The 19,499-nt window shown below is 40.3% G+C and overlaps 1 protein-coding gene across 1 annotated transcript in view; it reads right to left on the minus strand.

Moving 5' to 3' along the window:
- Positions 1 to 19,499, minus strand: part of LOC135219773 (histone chaperone asf1-like) — a 67,119-nt gene that overhangs the window by 9,241 nt on the left and 38,379 nt on the right. Inside the window, 1 exon segment of the mRNA XM_064256825.1 lies at positions 8,527 to 8,703. Within this exon segment, the coding sequence (XP_064112895.1) occupies positions 8,527 to 8,703 (177 nt within the window).

Genomic DNA, 19,499 nt, shown 5'->3' on the forward strand with positions numbered 1-19,499 from the left:
TTATTAATTGAAAAATCCCTGCTTTCCCGCAAGAATTTTTTCATTTCCAAACTCCGCAGATAAATAGATCTTTGCTGGGTCCAATTTGGGCACTCAACAAGCAAATGCTGTACTGTCATGGGTGTTTGACATCTGTTACATTTCACTGGGTCAGCATGTGGTGTTGACATCAAGTGACCATGTGAGAATCTTGTGTATCCTATACGTAGCCTTGCTAGGATCACCTCTTTTGCTCTTTCCTCCTGTGAGGATGTCCTCCATGCATAGACTTCAGTTTTATATTTTTAAGTTTATTTGTGTTGGCACAGAGGCCCATTCTTCTTTCCAATCCTGGTAAATTAATGTTTTAACTGATTTTACCCAGTCTGACACTGGGGCATATGAAATTGTTGGAGGGATAGTGCAGGCTAATTTGGCAGCAGAGTCTGCATATTCATTTCCTTTTATTCCCACGTGTGCTGGGATCCACATATTTCCATTGATATTCCTGATTGGAGGAGTTGATGAATTTTTATTTGAATTTCCTGTACTATTTGTTTCCTGGTTTATACTGTCTTATTGCATCTATAGCGCTACGTGAGTCACTGAAAATAACAGACACACTTGCTTTTTGCCCCTCAGATATCATATCTAGAGCCATCTGTAGGCTGTGACTTCAGCAGTAAATACTGATGATATTGAAGGTAGGCTTTTTTTACTTAACATATTTTTCGAATATGCAGATGCTCCTACCCAACATTATTTTTGGAGCCGTCTTTATATATCATAAATTTGTCGCCTTTTTTCTTAATGTGCTCCAAAGCATGTTGGCGGTACATTTCCGTACTTGTCATTTGTTTTTTGAGTAGGTAAGACAGGGAGGTACATATCTTTACTCTATTTATAATCCATGGTGGTGGAAATTCCATTGGTGGGAAAAATTGGATTCGTATTATGTATGTTCATTAGTGTATCTAGCTCTTTTTGGAAAGAGCTAGTACTATTAACTGCTGTTACTTGATTACAGTTTTGGAAGCAGTAAGTTGCAGGAGACGATCCTGCTTGCATTGAAAGACCTCTTTGTATTGTTATTAAATTACGGTGATGTTTTAAGGGCAAAACACCTGCCTCCACCAAAAGTGAGTTTGTTGGGGACGATCGGAAAGCTCCTGTGCACAATCGCACCGCCTTCATGGTGCACTGCATCGAGAGATTTTAATGCAGATTCTGAGGCGGATGAATATATTGGACAGCAGTAATCTATTATGGATTAAGGACTGTTGCCTTATATATCATAAAATGTCTCGCTTTGCTCCCCAATTAGTGTGTGATAACTTTTTTAATATGGCAAGGGCTTTGATGCCCCTTGGCTTTAATGTATTTGATGTGCTCTTTTCCAATTTAAATGTTGATCAAATATTACTCCTAGATACTTGATTTTTGTACAAAAATTTGTATTTCATTTTTTTTTTTTTTTCGTGCTATAAAGATGCAGTTTGATTGTTTGGTTCTTCATCCACCTTTGTCTTTGTAGAAGACGATTGCTTTTGTTTTATCGTTTGAAAATTTAAATCCAACTGAATTTGCCCAACTACATATATTGAAATGGCAGTACTGAGAACTCTCTGAGCATGTCTCAGATTACTACTCGTAATAGTAAATGACAAAGTCATCAACATATAAACTGTTTTTACACCACTTGTAAATTTTTATAGTAATGTCATTGATTGCTAAAGCAAACAATGTACAGCTCAAGACCACTACCTTGAGGGGGATTCCTTCTTCCAGTTTATAGGTTTACTGAGTAAGGAATTTTTCTACTCTACTTGAAAAGTTCTGTTTGTTAAGAAGTTCTTAATAAATATTGGTAATAGTGGCCTCTTAGTCCCTTGGAGTGGAGTTTTTTGCATGATGTTATGTTTCCATGTTAGTTATCGTATGCTTTTTTCTATATCAAAAAAATATAGCTACTGTTAATTTCTTTTGTTGCAAAGAAAAGCCTTTTTGATATGATCTTCTAAATGTGTTAAGGGTTGATCTAGGGTTGATCTGCCAGCTAGTTGAACCAGATTGTGTTGGTGTTAAAATGGATATTCTTTGGTTATTACATACGTTAATCGTGCATTAACCATTTTTTCTAAGATTTTGCATAGGCAACTTGTTAGAGATATCGGTCCTATAATTGGATGGATTACTTGCATCCTTTCCTGGTTTGTTTGTTTATTGGAATAATTATGGCATGTTTCCATTTGGTCCAGGAAACCGAGACACGATTTTCAAGCCAGATACTATTGTAAAATTTTAATAATATGATTTAGCTATAGGAGCTAATTTTTTTGTTCTAATCATTTCAAATGATATTTTTATCATATCCTGGTGCAGAGGGATGACAAGAGTTGATGGAATTATCTAAGTTCATCCATGTTAAAAATATAGTTTATTTATTCCAGTCTTCAAGGAGTTTCAAAATTGAGTATTATATTTTCTTTTTGTTTTCTGATACTTTGAAAATGTGTATCTAGGCTGGAGTAAGCACTGATGTTTTCATGTTTCCCAATTATGTTTGATATTTCATAAGTATCATGGTATATTTTTCCATTTAAATGTATTGCACTTCTTGGAGGTCTTATATGTTTTCCATTGATTTTCCTTATCTTTTGCAAGACATCCCTTGTGGATGTGTTTGAAGATATGTTTTGAGACATATTCCTTCCATGATGCGATTTTTTCAGCTATTACCGTTTTTCTAAATTTGGCTGTATATTTGTTATATAGTGGTTTAATGTGGTTAATTGTTATGTTTGTTATAAACTAGTTTTGTTTAATATGTTTATACTATAGGGCATTTTTGTTGTTTAGAGTGATTTAAGGCGAGTTTTGAGTCCTGTTTAAGATTGCGACTCAATATATGTTTTTATTTTACTTAATGTTGTTAATGTTGGATTCCACCATGGGACAGGGGATTTTTGTGGAATGTGTTTTGGTTTTGGAATACTTTTATCTGCAGCATTTATTATGAAGTTTGAGAAGGATTCACATGTAGTATTGTGATCTTCATTATGTGGGATGGTGGTATGTTTTCGTGTGTATAGGAAATATTTATCCCAGTTAGCTTTTTGGATATTATATCTTGTAGGTGGCAATATTTTGACATTACTTAAGTAGTTCAGAATGATTGGGAAATGGTCACTTGTGTATGAATCGTCTAGGACGTTCCATTCAAATTTCTCCGCTACATCATTTGAACATAATGAAATGTCAATTGAAGAAAAGGTTAGGTGTGTATTTGAAAAATATGTTGGAATTTCGCTTTCATTGAGCAATACAGATTGTGTTTCATTATAGTATTCTCTATGTTTGATTCCGGATGTGTCAGTGGGGTTTATTAATATCCCATACTGGATTATGTGCATTAAAATCTCCTACTATAAGTAGTGGTTCCTGTATACTTTTGCTAATAAGTTCAGAAAAATCACTGAAGAAATTTGCATTGAAATTTGGTTGGTTATATAAATTACAAATAGTAATTTTACTTTTATCAGGCATATACAGTTTAATTGATGTTATTTGATATGCATAGATGGTATGTCAACAGGTTCATATGTAATGCTATTATGAACGTATATGGCTGTGCCTAATTTTCCCACCGTCAGTTGGTGAATAACAGGCAATTTTATAGTGTTTGGATATTTGTAGGGTTACTTCCTATATGTTGTAGACATATGCACATTGGTTGTGGTCTCGTATGATTCTTTGTAATTCACCCAGACGTAGTCGGGTTAAGAGACCATTTATATTCCATTGAATGATTTTATATTCCATTATTGGGAGGAATTGGTGTTAAATTCTGTAAATTGATTGCTGATTTACTTTATCTCGTAGTTTATATGCATTTGAATTTATTTTGTGGTTTTTTAATCGTTGTATTTGTATGTTGGTTATTAGATTCTGCAGTTGTTTGTTTTTCATAGTTGAATATTAACAAGTCTATTTTTGATTTTATAATTTCCTTTTGTATTTTAAGGATTCGAGAACATAATTTCGTTCTCATGTTGGTTGTGTTAAAGGGCACCTCCTTAATTTGGTAAAATTGTCAATACAATTTCGTACTGTGTCCTCTGTCTTGGTAGTTAGTTGGTTATATTGTACTTACAAAGCATTCATTACAACCACAAGATGAAGCATGTTTGGTAATGTTAATTATTGTTCAGAAGTTTTTGGTCTAGCTTTAGAAATTTCTGTTTTGTAATTCTATTATTCCTTTTCTGTAGTGATAAGGACTGTTGGTTTTGAGGGGTTATTTGTTTTGTTGTTGTTAATGGGATATTTCGGTCTTGTGGATGGTTGGGGGTGATAGTTATATTTTGGTTTGGTTTATGGTATGATTTTCATTAGTATTATTTGATGGAAATTGTAAGAGTGATCTTTACTGTCCAGGATGTTGGCTGTTTGATTTGAGATTGAGGGTAATTGTGTATTTCCACTTGTGATGAGGTTAGTTTAATATCTTTTTAAAATGTTCTCCTGGTGTAGTTGGAGTGTCTCGGATTGATTGTAATTTTCAATATTTACTTTTTTTCCCTTAGGTGGGGTTCTTTCTAGAATTCTTTTCTTTTTGCCAGTTCGATTATCATCATTATTTAATTCTTCTTCTATTGGAAGTTCTTTTCCATGGATAACTGAATCATCTATGTTGGTGGTGGTATTGGTTGTTGTAATATCACTTTTATTTTGGGTTTCAGTATTATTGGTATGAAATCCAGTTTCCATGTTTATACTATCTTGTTTGTCATTGTGCTGTTTGATGTCTTGATTTTTAGTCACATTTGAAAAGGTGGGGGTTTTGGATGGATTGTTAACGCCTCTTACTTTTAGCTCAAGTCTGGCTTCCATGACTGACATTCCTGTCCTATTTATTAACAACTGAAGTTCTGTGTTATATTGGTAAAATGAACACTCCTTAGATTTTGCGTGATGGGCTAGTCCACAATTAATACATTTTGATTGTTTACAGTTCCAATTAGTGGTATGGTCATCTGATGCACAGACTGCACATATAGCTTTATTACGGCATCTTTTGTATGTGTGTCCATACCTTGAGCACTGTGTACATTGTAATGGTTTAGGAACAAAAGGACGAACTTCTCTATTTTGTCCAAGAATTTTTATTTTAAATGGTAAGTCTTGGCCTGTAAATTTATTTTGGCAATGTTGATATTTTACTTTTATCTTTCCTACTTGAAATAGAGTATATTTCTAAATCGTGGATATTGTTATATCTCAATTTTGAGGGAGTCTAGCAATAGTTGTTTTGAAGGAAGCTCCTGCTCGCTATTGGGTAGGATGACTGTACCTGTACATAATTCTTGTTTCATGGCTTGTAATTATTACCTTTATATTATTATTTCTGTTTATACTTAAAAAGGCAGTGGACTGATTTTATTGGTTACTTGGATAAGCCATTCATTGTCCTTGATGTGTCTGCATTCCATGTCTTGTGTTGGATATATGTTAAGTAATTTGTTTTCTAGCATCGCTGCTGAGATTTTGTTGCAGCTTTGAGGACTAGAAATCTTGACCAATTATCTGGTCCAAAGAGGTCATCAAAATGTACCAATGTGGGATTAAGTCGGTAATTTTTGTTTCTTTTGGTCCTTGTTTTGTATGTTGCTGTCTATTATGATTTTTTATATTTTCTGTATTTTGCTGAGAGGATTATTTGTCTCTAATTCAGAATTATTGTTCATCATATATGGTTCCATTGTTACGATATTGGAGTTTTACCATTTATTTTTGTTTGTTTCTTTTGTATTTATGCACTCTATTTGGTTTTCTGGCTCTGCTGCTTTACTTGGAACAGGGTGTTCCTTTGTATCTTTTATAGTACTTTCACTACTTGTGGCAGTACCTAGGAAATTCGGGTCGAGTGACGTGCCAATGGTCATCAACTGTGCCGTAGTTTTTTCCATCATGGGGCCCAGGGGTACTCAAATCATTTATTTCACAGTTCATAAATTTTGAGTTTTTACACAACACACACACACAAAAATTCTTGAAAAGATATCATTGGCCCTTTCGCGAAGTTAATTTTCTGCCAAAGGCACAAGTGAGAAAGGACTCCCAAATGTCCGCATCCCTACCCTACCCCAAAAGGGGATGGCATAACATGATTAGTATGGCCCAAGTGTAAGCAGAACCCGCTTGCTAGGACTAAGAGTATTATGTTAATACAATTATCCCCATCCTAATCACATTATGGGCAAACTGGATAGAATGCCGAGAGTTCTATTCCTAGAACCAGGCCCCCCCTGGAATCCGTGGTCCAGCTCCACAGAATAGTTCCGCCTGAAAAACAGTCCGAACATTGTCGGGTTAGATGATGGATCTACCACAGTTCTCACTATTTAGCTTCGGATTTAACTCCACGTTAAGCCAATGATATGTTTTCTCATTTATTTCGCCTTTCAAAATTTTGGCAAAAAATGGAAAGGTCCACATAAGTTTACTCGAAAATATATAATGTCATATGGGACTCTTGGGTTCGAACCTGGGAAGAGATTCCTGAGGTTCGAGAGCCCCCTCACCACGTCAAGGTGGTCCCAAAATGAGGGGGAGGATTCACTGTAAACATACTATGACACTGATGGGCAAGAAAGTCCAGAGGCAAATATCAGTTGGGTTTGTTTCAGCACTTGTCGAAACCACGTTTACATACTGGGTTTTTCTGTCAATTAGGAAATGACTAATTTCTTTTTGGACTAAAATATCATAAAAAGTAATGAAATCTCATAAGTTGAGGTGCCTCTGTATATCCTTCCGGTTAACACTTGCTTGTATTGCAAAATTTTTTCCATGTAATCATTAAAGTTTTTGGTCACCTTTCACATGGAACTGTGTAAAGCTCTACAAAGAACACATCTTTTCTTCTTGGTAGTGAGAGAGCTGTCAATCATCATAACATTCACGTCTTCTTAGCTTTGTTTATAAGTCAGCAAAAACTTCTTACACAAAACACTCCTTACTTTACAACATCCCTAATTAACTGCTTATAATTCAACCTATACTCCAACTAATCAGTAATGAATGCAATACAAGAACTGTACATGTAAATTGAAGGTTACACAGGAAATTATGTGAATGTGTTAAGCGTTTACCTCCCTTTCTTGCATTGCGTTGGGTTATATCATTCCAAAATTTGATAGCTAACATCCTGTAACAAAATATAATTAAAATAATGTATATCTGTATACTTGTTATTCATTGCCTAAACTCTAGTAATGTCTGGACAGCGTAAGGATTATCTAAATTACTGTATGCCATACTTTGTAAATATTTCTTTGCTTTTCTATGGACAATTTCATTTGTAGGCAGAGATGTACTGTAGGCTCAAACTGCCAATCAGCCAATTCTGCTACCGTGTGCGAAGGAGTATAGATTTAAATGACACTATACCTACATGGATTCACCATGTTATCTCAGCCATAGAAATTTCAACCTTCCACCTCCATTACTGAAGGTTCACCTCAACCTTCAATCTACAATGCTTCCGATGGATAAAGCTGACAGTAACAATGAATTCTCTTAAATTTGCAAACAAAATTTTTTTAAAAATATAAAATTATCTTAGGATCTTGTGTATTCAAAATTTTCAGGAAGTTTTAATAACATCTTGTAAATTATCATGGTTTTTAATGTAAACTTGATATAAGCCTAGCCTGCACTTACTGTGGACCCTTTCTCTCTGTCAAAACTTCATCATGAGAGAGAGAGAGAGAGAGAGAGAGAGAGAGAGAGAGAGAGAGAGAGAGAGAGAGAGAGAGAGAGAGAGAGAGAGAGAGTGATTACAGGTGCCCTCACAGTGTAGTTTCTTAAACGCTTATGGGTACATTTACTTAAGTATACACATTAAAAAATATATGTATATAACAATATTTTATTATTAAAATGAAGTGCAATAATGTACTATTAAAATATCAATAAGAATATGTGCCAGAGAGAGAGAGAGAGAGTACCGAGAGAGATGAGAGAGAGATTGGAAGAGAGGAATGAGAGAGAGATGAGAGAGAGAGAGGGGGGGGGGGGGGGGGGGCGGCACTGTATGTGCAGTGCACATTTTCATGTATACACACACAGTACAAAGTATTTTGTATACTAATGCAGGCTAGCCAATCAAGTAAGCTTAACGAACTTTATTACAAATACACTTTTTTAACTTTAATTTACTGAAAATCTTATTCTACTGTACAAACTTATATTATTCTGTATTTGACCAATTGTTTTATCATGATGTTTACAAATCTAAACTTACAAATTCAAGTACTCTTCAATTCATTAACACTGTCTAGTTATCTCTAGTTATCCACTGGAGAAGATGGGTGGGGACCCCTTGCTTAACAAATTAACTTACCCACCAAATTGTAGGAGAACTCTGTCAATAAGTGAGAAGTGTGTAATTATAAAACATTATCGTATTAAGGTTACCATCTTAACACTAAATATTTTACATATGAAGAGTGTGCTTATACTATGCATTCTAAATGTACATACTTTGTCAAACTGAGGTATATCTGGTGGATTTTCTTGTAGCTCTGGATCAGTATAAGAATTGTTGACATAATACCCAACACGTACAAACTCTTGACCCTTGTATCCACATGTCAGGAGAACTACAGTAACACCAACTGCATCACCAACTGGAATCTTTGACTGGTCTGGTGGATCCGCCTGTAAGTTAGATAAATGGAAATTGAATTTTGCCTTGGATAACCTTCAGCTTGTCACCTGCTATGATAACACTAGATATTTTTTAATTAACTGTTATAAAATTCTTTACAATATCTAAATTCACTGTATGATGCACACAGTAAAACCTTTTTATCTGAGATTTTAATAACTTGGCATTTGGGGTAACTATAAATGGAAATGGTCTATGTACACATGAATTTATTCATGCATAATACCAGCACAATAAAAGGTCTTGTAAGATAATCTTGAGAGATAGTGAGATAATGAGATAAAGCAAATAAAATACTTCCAAGATTTTCTGCTGGACTCGTGTACATCTCATGACCTCTACTTATACAGGCAGTCTTTGGTTATAGGCGATCTGGCTTTATGGCGCTTGTCAAGCCCCATAAAATCGGCGATTTATGGCGCCATAATGGGCCGAGTTTCAGTTATTGGCGCCTTCAGATGCTGATAATAGAGTTATGGCGCCATAAATACCTAACAGAGGGACGATTAACTGAATCTCAGCGCCTTATATCGCGGTGTTTCAGTTAATGGCAGTTTTTGCTTATCAGCACCCCGCTGAGAACAGAAACCCCGTCGATAACCAGGGACTGCCTGTATTCAATGATGCTCAAATTAGCAGAGGGAATAGGTATGTGTAATACCATGCAAAGGCAGCCCCAAGGGCAGTGGTGAGCCACTAGTGGCCACAGAACAACATAGCATAAAAGCAAGCAACCCGATCATCTTGGTATTGTGAGTATTGAACAAAGATCTGTTGCATGCAAAACACCTTATCTGGGCATGTACTTGTCCAGGGACCCCAAATCTGTGTGCATACTGTCTGGGAACCATGAATAAAACAGGATAAAATGATTCAGCGGGTTGTGTTCCAAGCACAAACACAGATGGAAGAGCTCGGAGCAAATGCCTTTCCCAACACACAACCCTACACAGCGTCCATTGGCATGACTCCATCACTTCCCAACCCTTAACTGTTAAGCATGAGAACTTTTCCAGACTGCATTTAACATTGATCTAAACTTATCTGTGTGAACTGTCCAGGAACCCTGAACAAACCAAAATGAAGACACCACTGGTTCAGCTGGCTGTTCCAGGAAAAATCAGGTGGAAGAGCTGGGAGCAAATGTCTTTCCCAACACCAAACCCTAATTAAGATGTCCAAGTCACCCATGGAAGGTTAACACCATCACTTCCTAGAAATTGGGAAGGCTACTCAGTCCAAGCTTGCACAAATTATCCTGAGATGTCTTATTTGACTACTTCATCTTCTCAAATAGAGGATGGAGGAGGTGAAAGAAGTGAGACATGGAAGTGCTCCACAACAATGGGAAGAAATAAGCAAATTGCTTGAGATTTCCCTCTTGCCCCTTAACTCTTAGCACAAGAACTGTTCCAGGCTAGGTTTGTTGTTTGCTGTCGTCAAAGCAGCCATGAATGCTGCTGTTAGGGCATTTACCATGGCATAGTTGCCCCCCCGCCCCCACCTTTGTTGGATGACAGGGAACTTGATCTGCAAATCAGAATGTTAACCTGATCCAAAGCACAAGCAAACAAGTAATCACAGCATTACGAACAACTGCCTCACTTCTTGAAGGAAAACTGAAGGAAATTCCATCGACAACAGGGTTCCACAAAGGGGCTGTGGTTAATTCTTGGAGATCATTAAGCTCACAGAGTCAAACAATCTCTGTACCAACTCTGCTGAAGGGGAATCTGAAAAGGAGGAAAAAGACTTAAGGATTAATAATTTCCTGAAGAGCTGGATTCTTATCCAAAGAAAAGCTGATATACTAATTGCACTGAAAAGCTATCTCTTGGACTGTGGCCATGAACAATGAACCCTAAGTGCCAACTATCAAATAAGAACTGTTTTTAGTAGCATAGTAAATGCTTGAAATTGTGGTCCACCATCACCGAATATTACATGAAAATTTTAGGCTATACATACTGTAACCTCTACAATCTTGGTATGCAAAATCCACAGATTTTTCAATGATCAGTTGTACTGAACTAAATTAATGTTCCAAACATGTCTGCATGGTGTACTATAACGCAAACTAGGGCATATCTCAAGTGTCATACCAGAGAAGTGTGGCAGACACAATGTTTGTATGCACATGGTAAAGCATTGCTCCCACCACTCAAGTAGTGTAACTATACAAGCTTCAGGAGAAGCGCTCAGTATAGCCACTTAAGGAAAGTGAGTAAAAAAAACTTCTGTAAAAACAATTCTTGTTCTGTGGTAAACCACTAGTAGACACCTTTGTGTACTGAAAATAGGCCTGAAGTATGTGAACTCCAGCTATACATATGTATACAGTACACTGAATTTAAACACTGAACAAAAGGGCAGTGCTGACCCAACTACATACTCATGCCCAGAGAAGCATAAATAATGAGCCACTACACATGCCCAGTAATTTTACTCACCACACCTGGAAGAGTGAGTCAGTCTAGTCTAGGAATTCCCAAGACAAAGTTGTCCAATCAGCATCAAAGGCACAAGGCAAAAAACCGAACAGATGTACTCCAAAGAAAATTCCAAGCCATAACCCACTGATCCATAAGAGGGTCTGTGAAGAGTGAAACCACTTTTGTAACATGCTTATCAGGCAACAGAGCCTTCAGTAACTAGCAATTAGTGTTGGCTAAACTAACCTAATCAGCAACTTACATGCACATGGTCTATAGATCTATAGACCAGAAGAGAAGGGAGGCACATGATTTACCCAGAGTGCTTCCTCAGAAACTGTATACTACATAGCCAAACCTACTGCTTGCACAAGGACAGTCTGGAGACTGAACACATGCAGAGCGAGTGGGCCTCGTTCACTCGCCCAACAGCATTCCTGGAGAAACTTAAGAAAAGCCTGACTCACCACTAGCTCAAGCATGTTCCATACTGCATGGGGTTAACAATATTTCCAAAATAAACATGGGAGGTAGTTAACCTCACTACAGACCAAACCATGCACATGCAAAGAGGTACTGCACATGTTCAGTGAGATCTACATTGGTGAGCACTCGGCAATTGCTAGCGGTAATGCTCGCAGGAAGAGCGGAAACGTGAATGTTTCGCCCTTTCTCTCACCCTGTGCCTCAAACTGGGACAGTGCAAGACCTCTCCATTAGCAGCTCCGGATGCTCAGGATTTATTAGAAACATGAGCACTCAGCGCTCACAAACGAGCACCCAACACAGCAACTGACTAGAGGCTAGACTGGTGACAGGAATGCAAACCAAAGTTTGTGCTCCTGCAGTTCCCGAAACACAAAATCAAAGGGCATGCAAATTGGTTCCCAACCCCAAAAGGTTGGGAAGATCTATCGAGAGATGCCACTGGTGCCTCCTTGGAAAAAGGCAGGCCCTTAGAAATCCTGCAGGACTTCTCAAAGGGGGAGAAGCAGCCATCCTACGACTGAACACTGTCAATCTGAAGAAAACGGAAAGATAATTAATAAAATGAGACTCCTCTTTTTCCAAAGGGCACTGCCCTACAACAGAAGAGGAGACCCTTGAGAATAAGTCACTATCGGCAACACAAAAACCACTCCTCCTCGCCCAATAAGTGAGTAAAGAGGGCGATAGAGATACATCTCCAGAAGGAGACAACGCCATAAGGAAAAATACTGGGAGAAAAAATAAGAGCAAATGCTCTGAAGTGTTCTTCCTGGCAAACTTCTGACAGCGCAAGCGGCAAGAGGAACATATTGAAAATAATCATAAATATACTTCCACGCCCTTACTCAAGGGGTGAGTGAATGTTACTCGCCCTTGGCTGCCAACCCCAAGTAATATAGGCTGGGGGAAAGCGAACTGCTAAGCTATCACAAATTTTGGATTTGTATATCAATAAATATTTAACACAGCATATTCATTATATAAAAATAATAGAAAGAATCCACTGAGAAAATAGTTTAACAACAATCAGACAAGAGCTCACGAAAACATTGCATGATGGCCGAAAGTAAAATGACAAATTTGTAACTAATTTGTATTTTTCATAACTTACAAACCTGAGGTCTTAACAGTAGGATTTACTAGCGCCAAGCTGGAAACCGGTAAATTAAAATTAAACTTGCGTGATCCAGGGACTATTGGCATCTATACCAGGTCAAGGGGCATGTATTACCCAGAATGCCCTCGGCGTCCTGTGACCCACCAGTTATACTTCTAACCCAATTTAGACTGCTAGAGGGGTGGTTCGAAGTGGGCCTTTAACTGTTAGACCTCAGGTTTGTTAGTTAAGAAAAATACAAATTAGTCTTAACATTAGGATAGACTTACTTATTGGAGGGAGGTAAGTCTCTATAACTGAGTGGGAGTTTGCTATCTAAATCCATTTCCGAATATTAGAAGTATTTCAAGAGAATGGACTATAAACCCTTGAGCCAAAGATATGAGAGAATCTATTGGTTTCCCTCACTGGGTGCTGGTACCATGCCGTGGTTTATAAACTATGGGAAAATAGAGGACCCTCCATTCTCATAAACCACTCTTGTCCCTTGTATCTGGATCTACCATCACCCCTCCCTTCCCTATTACCGAGAGGGGTGTGTTGCTACTGAAAAGTATACTATACTCTAAAATAACTTTACAGTATGGCTGACCACCTCACCTGCATCTAGTCCGTTCCAGCTTATGATGGTACTCTCCTTCATACTGCCCGTAGGTAAAGGAGTAGAAAGAAAGTAGTAAAGAAAAGACCAGTCATCCCATTCATTCTACTTTCATAACTTCATCTTCAACTAGACACAAACTGACTCACCAGGGGTACTGGATGAGCTATACCACTTGCTGGGCCGCCACCACTGGACCCAAGGAAAAGGTATCCAAGGATCTATGGGCAACATGTTTTAAATAAAAGGAAGTGAACGTTGTTTGGCATTTCCAAACACCAACTTTCAGAATTTTCTCCAGACATATTCTTCTTGAATGCCAAAAAAAGCACTCAAGCCTCTGATGTCATGAGCCCTAGCCCTCTCCTGGCTATCTGACCCTGTCTTCTGTCATGTAGGCATTCCTGATAGTTTCTCTTAGCCAAAACGATATTGTATTCCTGGACAATTCCTTTTTGTTCCGTCCTGTACTTACGAACAGCCTCCTGCACCCCGGCCTAAGGTGCCTTGTCCTTCTTAAGTACTCTCTTATTACCCTGACGGGACACAGAAGCATCTCATCTTTGTCATTGTCTACGAAATCTGCCAGAGAAGGTATGGAAAAGAGGTCCAATCTATCGTCCACTATTGATAGGTTCTGAGTTTTGGCCACGAATTCTGGAACAAACTCGAATACCATTGACTTCCAACCTCTCGAGTGCTTTACGATATATGACGGCCATGTAGTTCCCCCACCCTTTTGGTTGAAGCTAGGGCCAATAAGAAGACTGTCTTCAGGGTCAGGCTCCTTTCTGTGGACTGCCTTAGTGGTTCGTAGGGGGGCTTTGTCAAACTACTAAGTACCATGGTCAAATCCCAACCTGGGGCTTTTAGTTCCTTTTGCGAACATGACCGCTCAAAGCTCTTCATCAACATGGCCAACTCCCATGAAGATGAAATGTCCACACCTTCCATGCGTAAGACCGAGGCTAGAGCAGCCCTGTACCCCTTCACCGCAGATAGAGACAGATGCCTTTCTGTCCTGAGATATATCAGAAAGTCTGCTAATAGCTGAATAGTGGTACCGAGTGGAGACAAGTTCCCTCTACGACACCAATCACAGTATGCTGACCATTTTCCTTCATATACTGCTGCCAATGACTTTCCGATATTTCCTGCTATCTGCGCTGCTGCTTTTTGTGAAAACGCTCTCGCTCGCAGGAGATACTTGACAGTCTCCACCCGTGAAGTGATAGGGACTTCACCGACCGGTGGTACCCTCTCCATGTGCGGCTGACATAGTAGGTTGTTCCATGGGGGTAGCTCTCTCGTCATGTCTATTAGGAGTTCCAAGAGGTCCAGAAACCATTCTGCCTATGGCCATAAAGGAGCTACCAGTCATTCTGAGGTTCTGAGACTGCATTGTTCAGAACCTGACGAATTAGACAAAATGGAGGAAATGCGTAAACATCCAGATTGTCCCATGGGTGTTGTAGCGCATCTTCTGCTACTGCCTCTACGTCTGGGACTACTGAACAATACACTTCCATCTTTTTGTTGTATCTGGTTACGAATAGGTCTATGATCGGCCTTTCCCACAACATGAGCATCCTGTCCACTATTTGTTGGTGCAAGGACCACTCCATTCCCAGGATCTGATTCCTGTGGTTCAACTTGTCAGCCACTGTTTCTTTTTCCCGGAATATATCTGGACCTGATGTCTACTAGGTTCTCTACGGCCCACTGATGAAGTTGAACTATCATCACATGAAACTGTTGAGACACTAGACCTCCTTGTTTGTTTAAGTATGCTACTACTGTGGTGTTGTCTGACATCAATACCACTGACTGCCCCTTCACCCTCTCCCTGAACTCCTGTAGTGCTAGAAACGCTGCTTTTAACTCTAGCACGTTTATATGGAGTTCTCTGTCCTCGCCACTCCATTTTGCTGAAACCATCAGCTTCTCCATATGGGCTCCCCAACCTTCTAGTGACGCATCTGAGAACAGCAAGAGACCCAGGGAGGGTTGCTGAAGGGGAACACCCACTGTCAGTGTTGTCCTTCACCCACCACAGCAAGTCTTTCCTCACTTCTGACGACAAGGGAATCTGCTCATACGGGTGACCTACTATTAGTGACCAAAACTCCTTCATCCTCCATTGTAGAGATCAAAGGTGTAGCCTCCCTTGTGGTACTAGCTTCTCCAAGGAAGTTAGAACTCCTAGTACCACCTGCCACTGTTTTGCTGGCTGAGTTTGTTTTTCTAGAGAGGCATTCACCACTTTTTTGCATTTCTCTACTCTCTGGTCTGTCGGGAATACTTTGGCTTTTATTGTATCTATAACCATTCCCAAATACACCAGCCGTTGATTTGGATCCAACTGCGACTTCTCCTGATTTATCACAATACCTAAGCTGTGACAAAACTGTAGAAGGGTTGCCCTGTCCCTGAGTAATTTCTCTCTGGACTTTGCTATCACCAGCCAATCGTCTAGATATCTTATTAGCCTGATCCCCTGAGCATGCGCCCATGCCAACACGAGAGTGAACACTTGTAAAAAATTGAGGAGACGTTGTCAATCCGAAGCACAGAACTTTGAATTCGAACACTTTCTCTGCAAGATTAAAGCGGAGACATTTCCTGGAAGACTGATGGACTGGGATCTGAAAGTATGCATCCTTCAAGTCGATTGTCAGCATAAAGTCCTTGATCCTGACTGCTTTTAGAACTGGCTTTGGAGTTTCCATTTTGAATCTGGTTTTTTCTTATAAACTGATTCAATGTTGACAAGTCTATTACTGTCCTCCAGTCCCCGTTGGCTTTGGGTACAAGGAAAATCCTGCTGTAAAACACCTTTGATGGAATGGATACTTGTTCCACAGCCCCTTTTTCCATCATCATCTTCACTTCCTCTTGCAGAATAAAAGCCTTCTGAGGTTCTTGAGCATAAGTGAGGTGGGGTAATGGTTGTTCTGTCAGGGGTGGGGATACTTCGAACGGAATCAAATACCCGACCCTGAGAACATCCACCACCCACTGCTCTGCTCCCAGTTCCTTCCACACCTTCCAGTGATTTGCCAGGCAACCCCCCACTGGTGTGGCTGAGTGATAAGAGGCGCCCATCCTATTGTCTTGAGCCTCTCCCTCTTCCCCTAATCCCCCTTCCTCTGTTATTTCAATTGTGAGAGGGCCGCCGAGCTAATTTCTTTGGGGAAGAGGGTCTTGTTGCTCTATTAGGGATGTTATGCCTCACTGGCTTCTTTCGAGGTATTCGCTGCTGCCTTACCTCCATAGGGTTAGTTTGACTGTTAGATGTTTTCCTGACTGCCTGCTGTACCAACCTATCGTTAATGTCCATCCTTCTTCTTTCTATAGCCTCTTCTAGTATGGCTTCTGGTAACAGCAATTGCGACTAAGATATTCCCATTCCTCATTGCTAGCAGGGAATCCAAATCAACAGTGTGGCTTAGTCTAGCCAAAGCTGCATCCCTCCTCATTAACAGGATATTTGCCCAAACATTGGCACTTGATATTGTCAAGTATGCAATTGCTTTGGCACCTGATTGTGGTAATCTAATGAACATTGATTCATCCACTACTTTTCTCATCACTTCTGAGGATGCAATCTTTGTCACTGCTATTGACCAAAGATCCAACCAAGAAGCAGTCTGAAAGACAAGAAGCTGTTGCTTCTAACGTAGCAGCCTCTTGGTAAGTCATCGAAGGGCATTCCATTTTCACTTGATCTAAGGTTAATCCAGGCCTTAACCTCACCACATTTGGGTTAATTTATCTAGATAGTAAAGGACCCGTCAGTGTCGTATAATATTTCCTGTTTCATCATTGGAGGGATAAACTTAAACGATCTATTTGATCGTAAGGAATTATCTCTTCCCGCAATTTGTGCGTTTACGTGTTGTAAAACGGACTCCGCATGACTTGAACAAGGCAATTCATACAACACCTTGGTATCCTTTCTCACCCCAAACGCCATGTCAATCCCCGGAGGAAGCATACTGGCAGGTGTTTCCGTTCTCCCCAAAAGGTTATTGAATCGTCGAATCAAATCAATCACCTCCGTATACGAAGCCAGAAACTCTTGGTTTTCTCCTTTCTCCGGTTCTAGCGTACTGTGCTCAGCCACAGGAGACACTATCTCACTCCTATCCCCTGACAAACATCCGGGTGCTTCGTGGCCATCTGCCCCTACGACCGCAGCCTCTTTGATCTCTGATGACCGCAGACGGCTCGATCCCGAACAGTCAGCAGGAGAACGAGACCACCTCACTCCTTCTCTGCTTGCGGATCTAGAGCGAGAATCTCGCCTATACCTCCAAGATGAAGGCTCTCTCGAAACCGAGTTCACTTCCTCTCCATGACAATTGATATCGTCTCCAACGACCGCCGGAGAATTCGGCCTTGATCCTTCATCTAGGCGGACAAGGCCTTCCACCAACATATCAGACAAGGTTGCCAACTCACTATTCTTTGTTCTTTTAATAGGAGTCTTTTCATCTTTTCTCCGTATTTTAAACGGTCTTACAGGCAAAACCGGTATCTGTGCTCTATCCTTTGCTGCACTTTTCGCCCCCGTCTATTTTGCCAACGACATTGTAGTCTTTCTTAGACTCTTTGTAGTCTCTACTGGCAACTCCGTATCGGCCGCTAGCCCAGCAACCGTCGACTCGCTCGCTCGTTTGGACTCTTGTTAACGGCTTCGTTCGCTAGCTTTGAGCTTACCAGCCACTGACTTCTTGCCTTTCTTGCTGACTGGAATGTGACAGTCCTGGCCCGAAGACGAAGAAAAATCCACTCTTCTCCTCTTGGCCCGAGGATTAGTCACGAAATCCCGTACCCTCCAATGCTAGAGGAAGAAACGAAGACGAAGACGAATCACACCTTTTCTTTCTGTCTTATTAATTTTCTTCTCTAGATCCTGTAATTTCTTCATTACAGTGTGTACTACCGAGTCAGATAGCGTATTTGGGTCCGGAGGCAGCGAAGTAGACTCAGAAGCAGTAGGCTGTGATGTCATTGCATCTGCCATGTCTGTGTGTGACGTTGGTTGTGACGTCACCACTCTTGTAGGGAGAGACTGGGCGGCTGCTGCTGGCATCCCTCGTTTGCAGCAAAACTACTACCTCCAACGTTCTGCATCGCCGTAAACATTGAAGCTGTTGGCGTAGCCGCGGCATTAATTCCCATAAAGAGCAAGCCAGGGCTTGTTGGTATTTAGCTTTTACGTTGCATGGAACCAGTGGTTATTCAGCAACGGGACCAACGGCTTTACGGGACTTCCGAACCACGTCGAGAGTGAACTTCTATCACCAGAAATACACATCTCTCACTCCTCAATGGAATGGCCAAGAATCAAGCCCGCGACCACCGAGGTGGAACTCTAATACCATACCAACCACGCCGCTAAGGCGCTGTGTAAGCCAGGGGGATGAGGAATATTCAGCGCTGCTGGACTCTGCTGGAATCGTGATGCCATATAATGCGACAGCAAACCTTCCAAGGTTGGTACGCCTGGTAGGCCTAGCGCCGCCCACGTACCTTCCATCCTGTTTGCGTCGGGAGCCGGCACCTGGAACAAAGATGGCGATGCTCCCCCCATCCCTGCTGGGAACAACAGAGCGTACGTATTGTGCATAAAATTACCCAAAACCCCCCCTGGAGTTTCTGATAATGAACCGCTAGGAGAAACCGAAGGGGTATGGGACAAATCAAAGGCAGGTGGCGAAACATATGGAGCAGTCTGGTGTATTGCCAATATTAAAGAAGCCGGCAACGCTTGGTCATCCAAAAATGGCGTCGACTCCTTTCTTTTGTACTGGCCTTTCGCATAAAACTTCTTCCCGTTCCACCGACCAACCGCGACAAACACAACAAGGATTAGTAATTGTACATACACCGAAGTTAGGAGTCTTGAACTCGGAAAGCCACTGACTCCAGGGCATTTCCTTTGTCTTGTCTTCGAAACGGAAGAAGATCCCAATGGTGACGCAAAAATCTCCATCTCACCACTTACACACTCTTACAGCTCACACTCACGCTGAGCACACTCAGAGAAAGAGAATTAAGAAAAATGAAAGTAAAATTGATAAAAACGGGCAAACTAAAACCGGCTTTAAACAGATAGACAGTAAACACGTCCTATCTTAA

This window comes from Macrobrachium nipponense, chromosome 1 (genome assembly GCF_015104395.2).
Source record: "Macrobrachium nipponense isolate FS-2020 chromosome 1, ASM1510439v2, whole genome shotgun sequence".
Lineage (NCBI taxonomy): Eukaryota > Metazoa > Arthropoda > Malacostraca > Decapoda > Palaemonidae > Macrobrachium > Macrobrachium nipponense.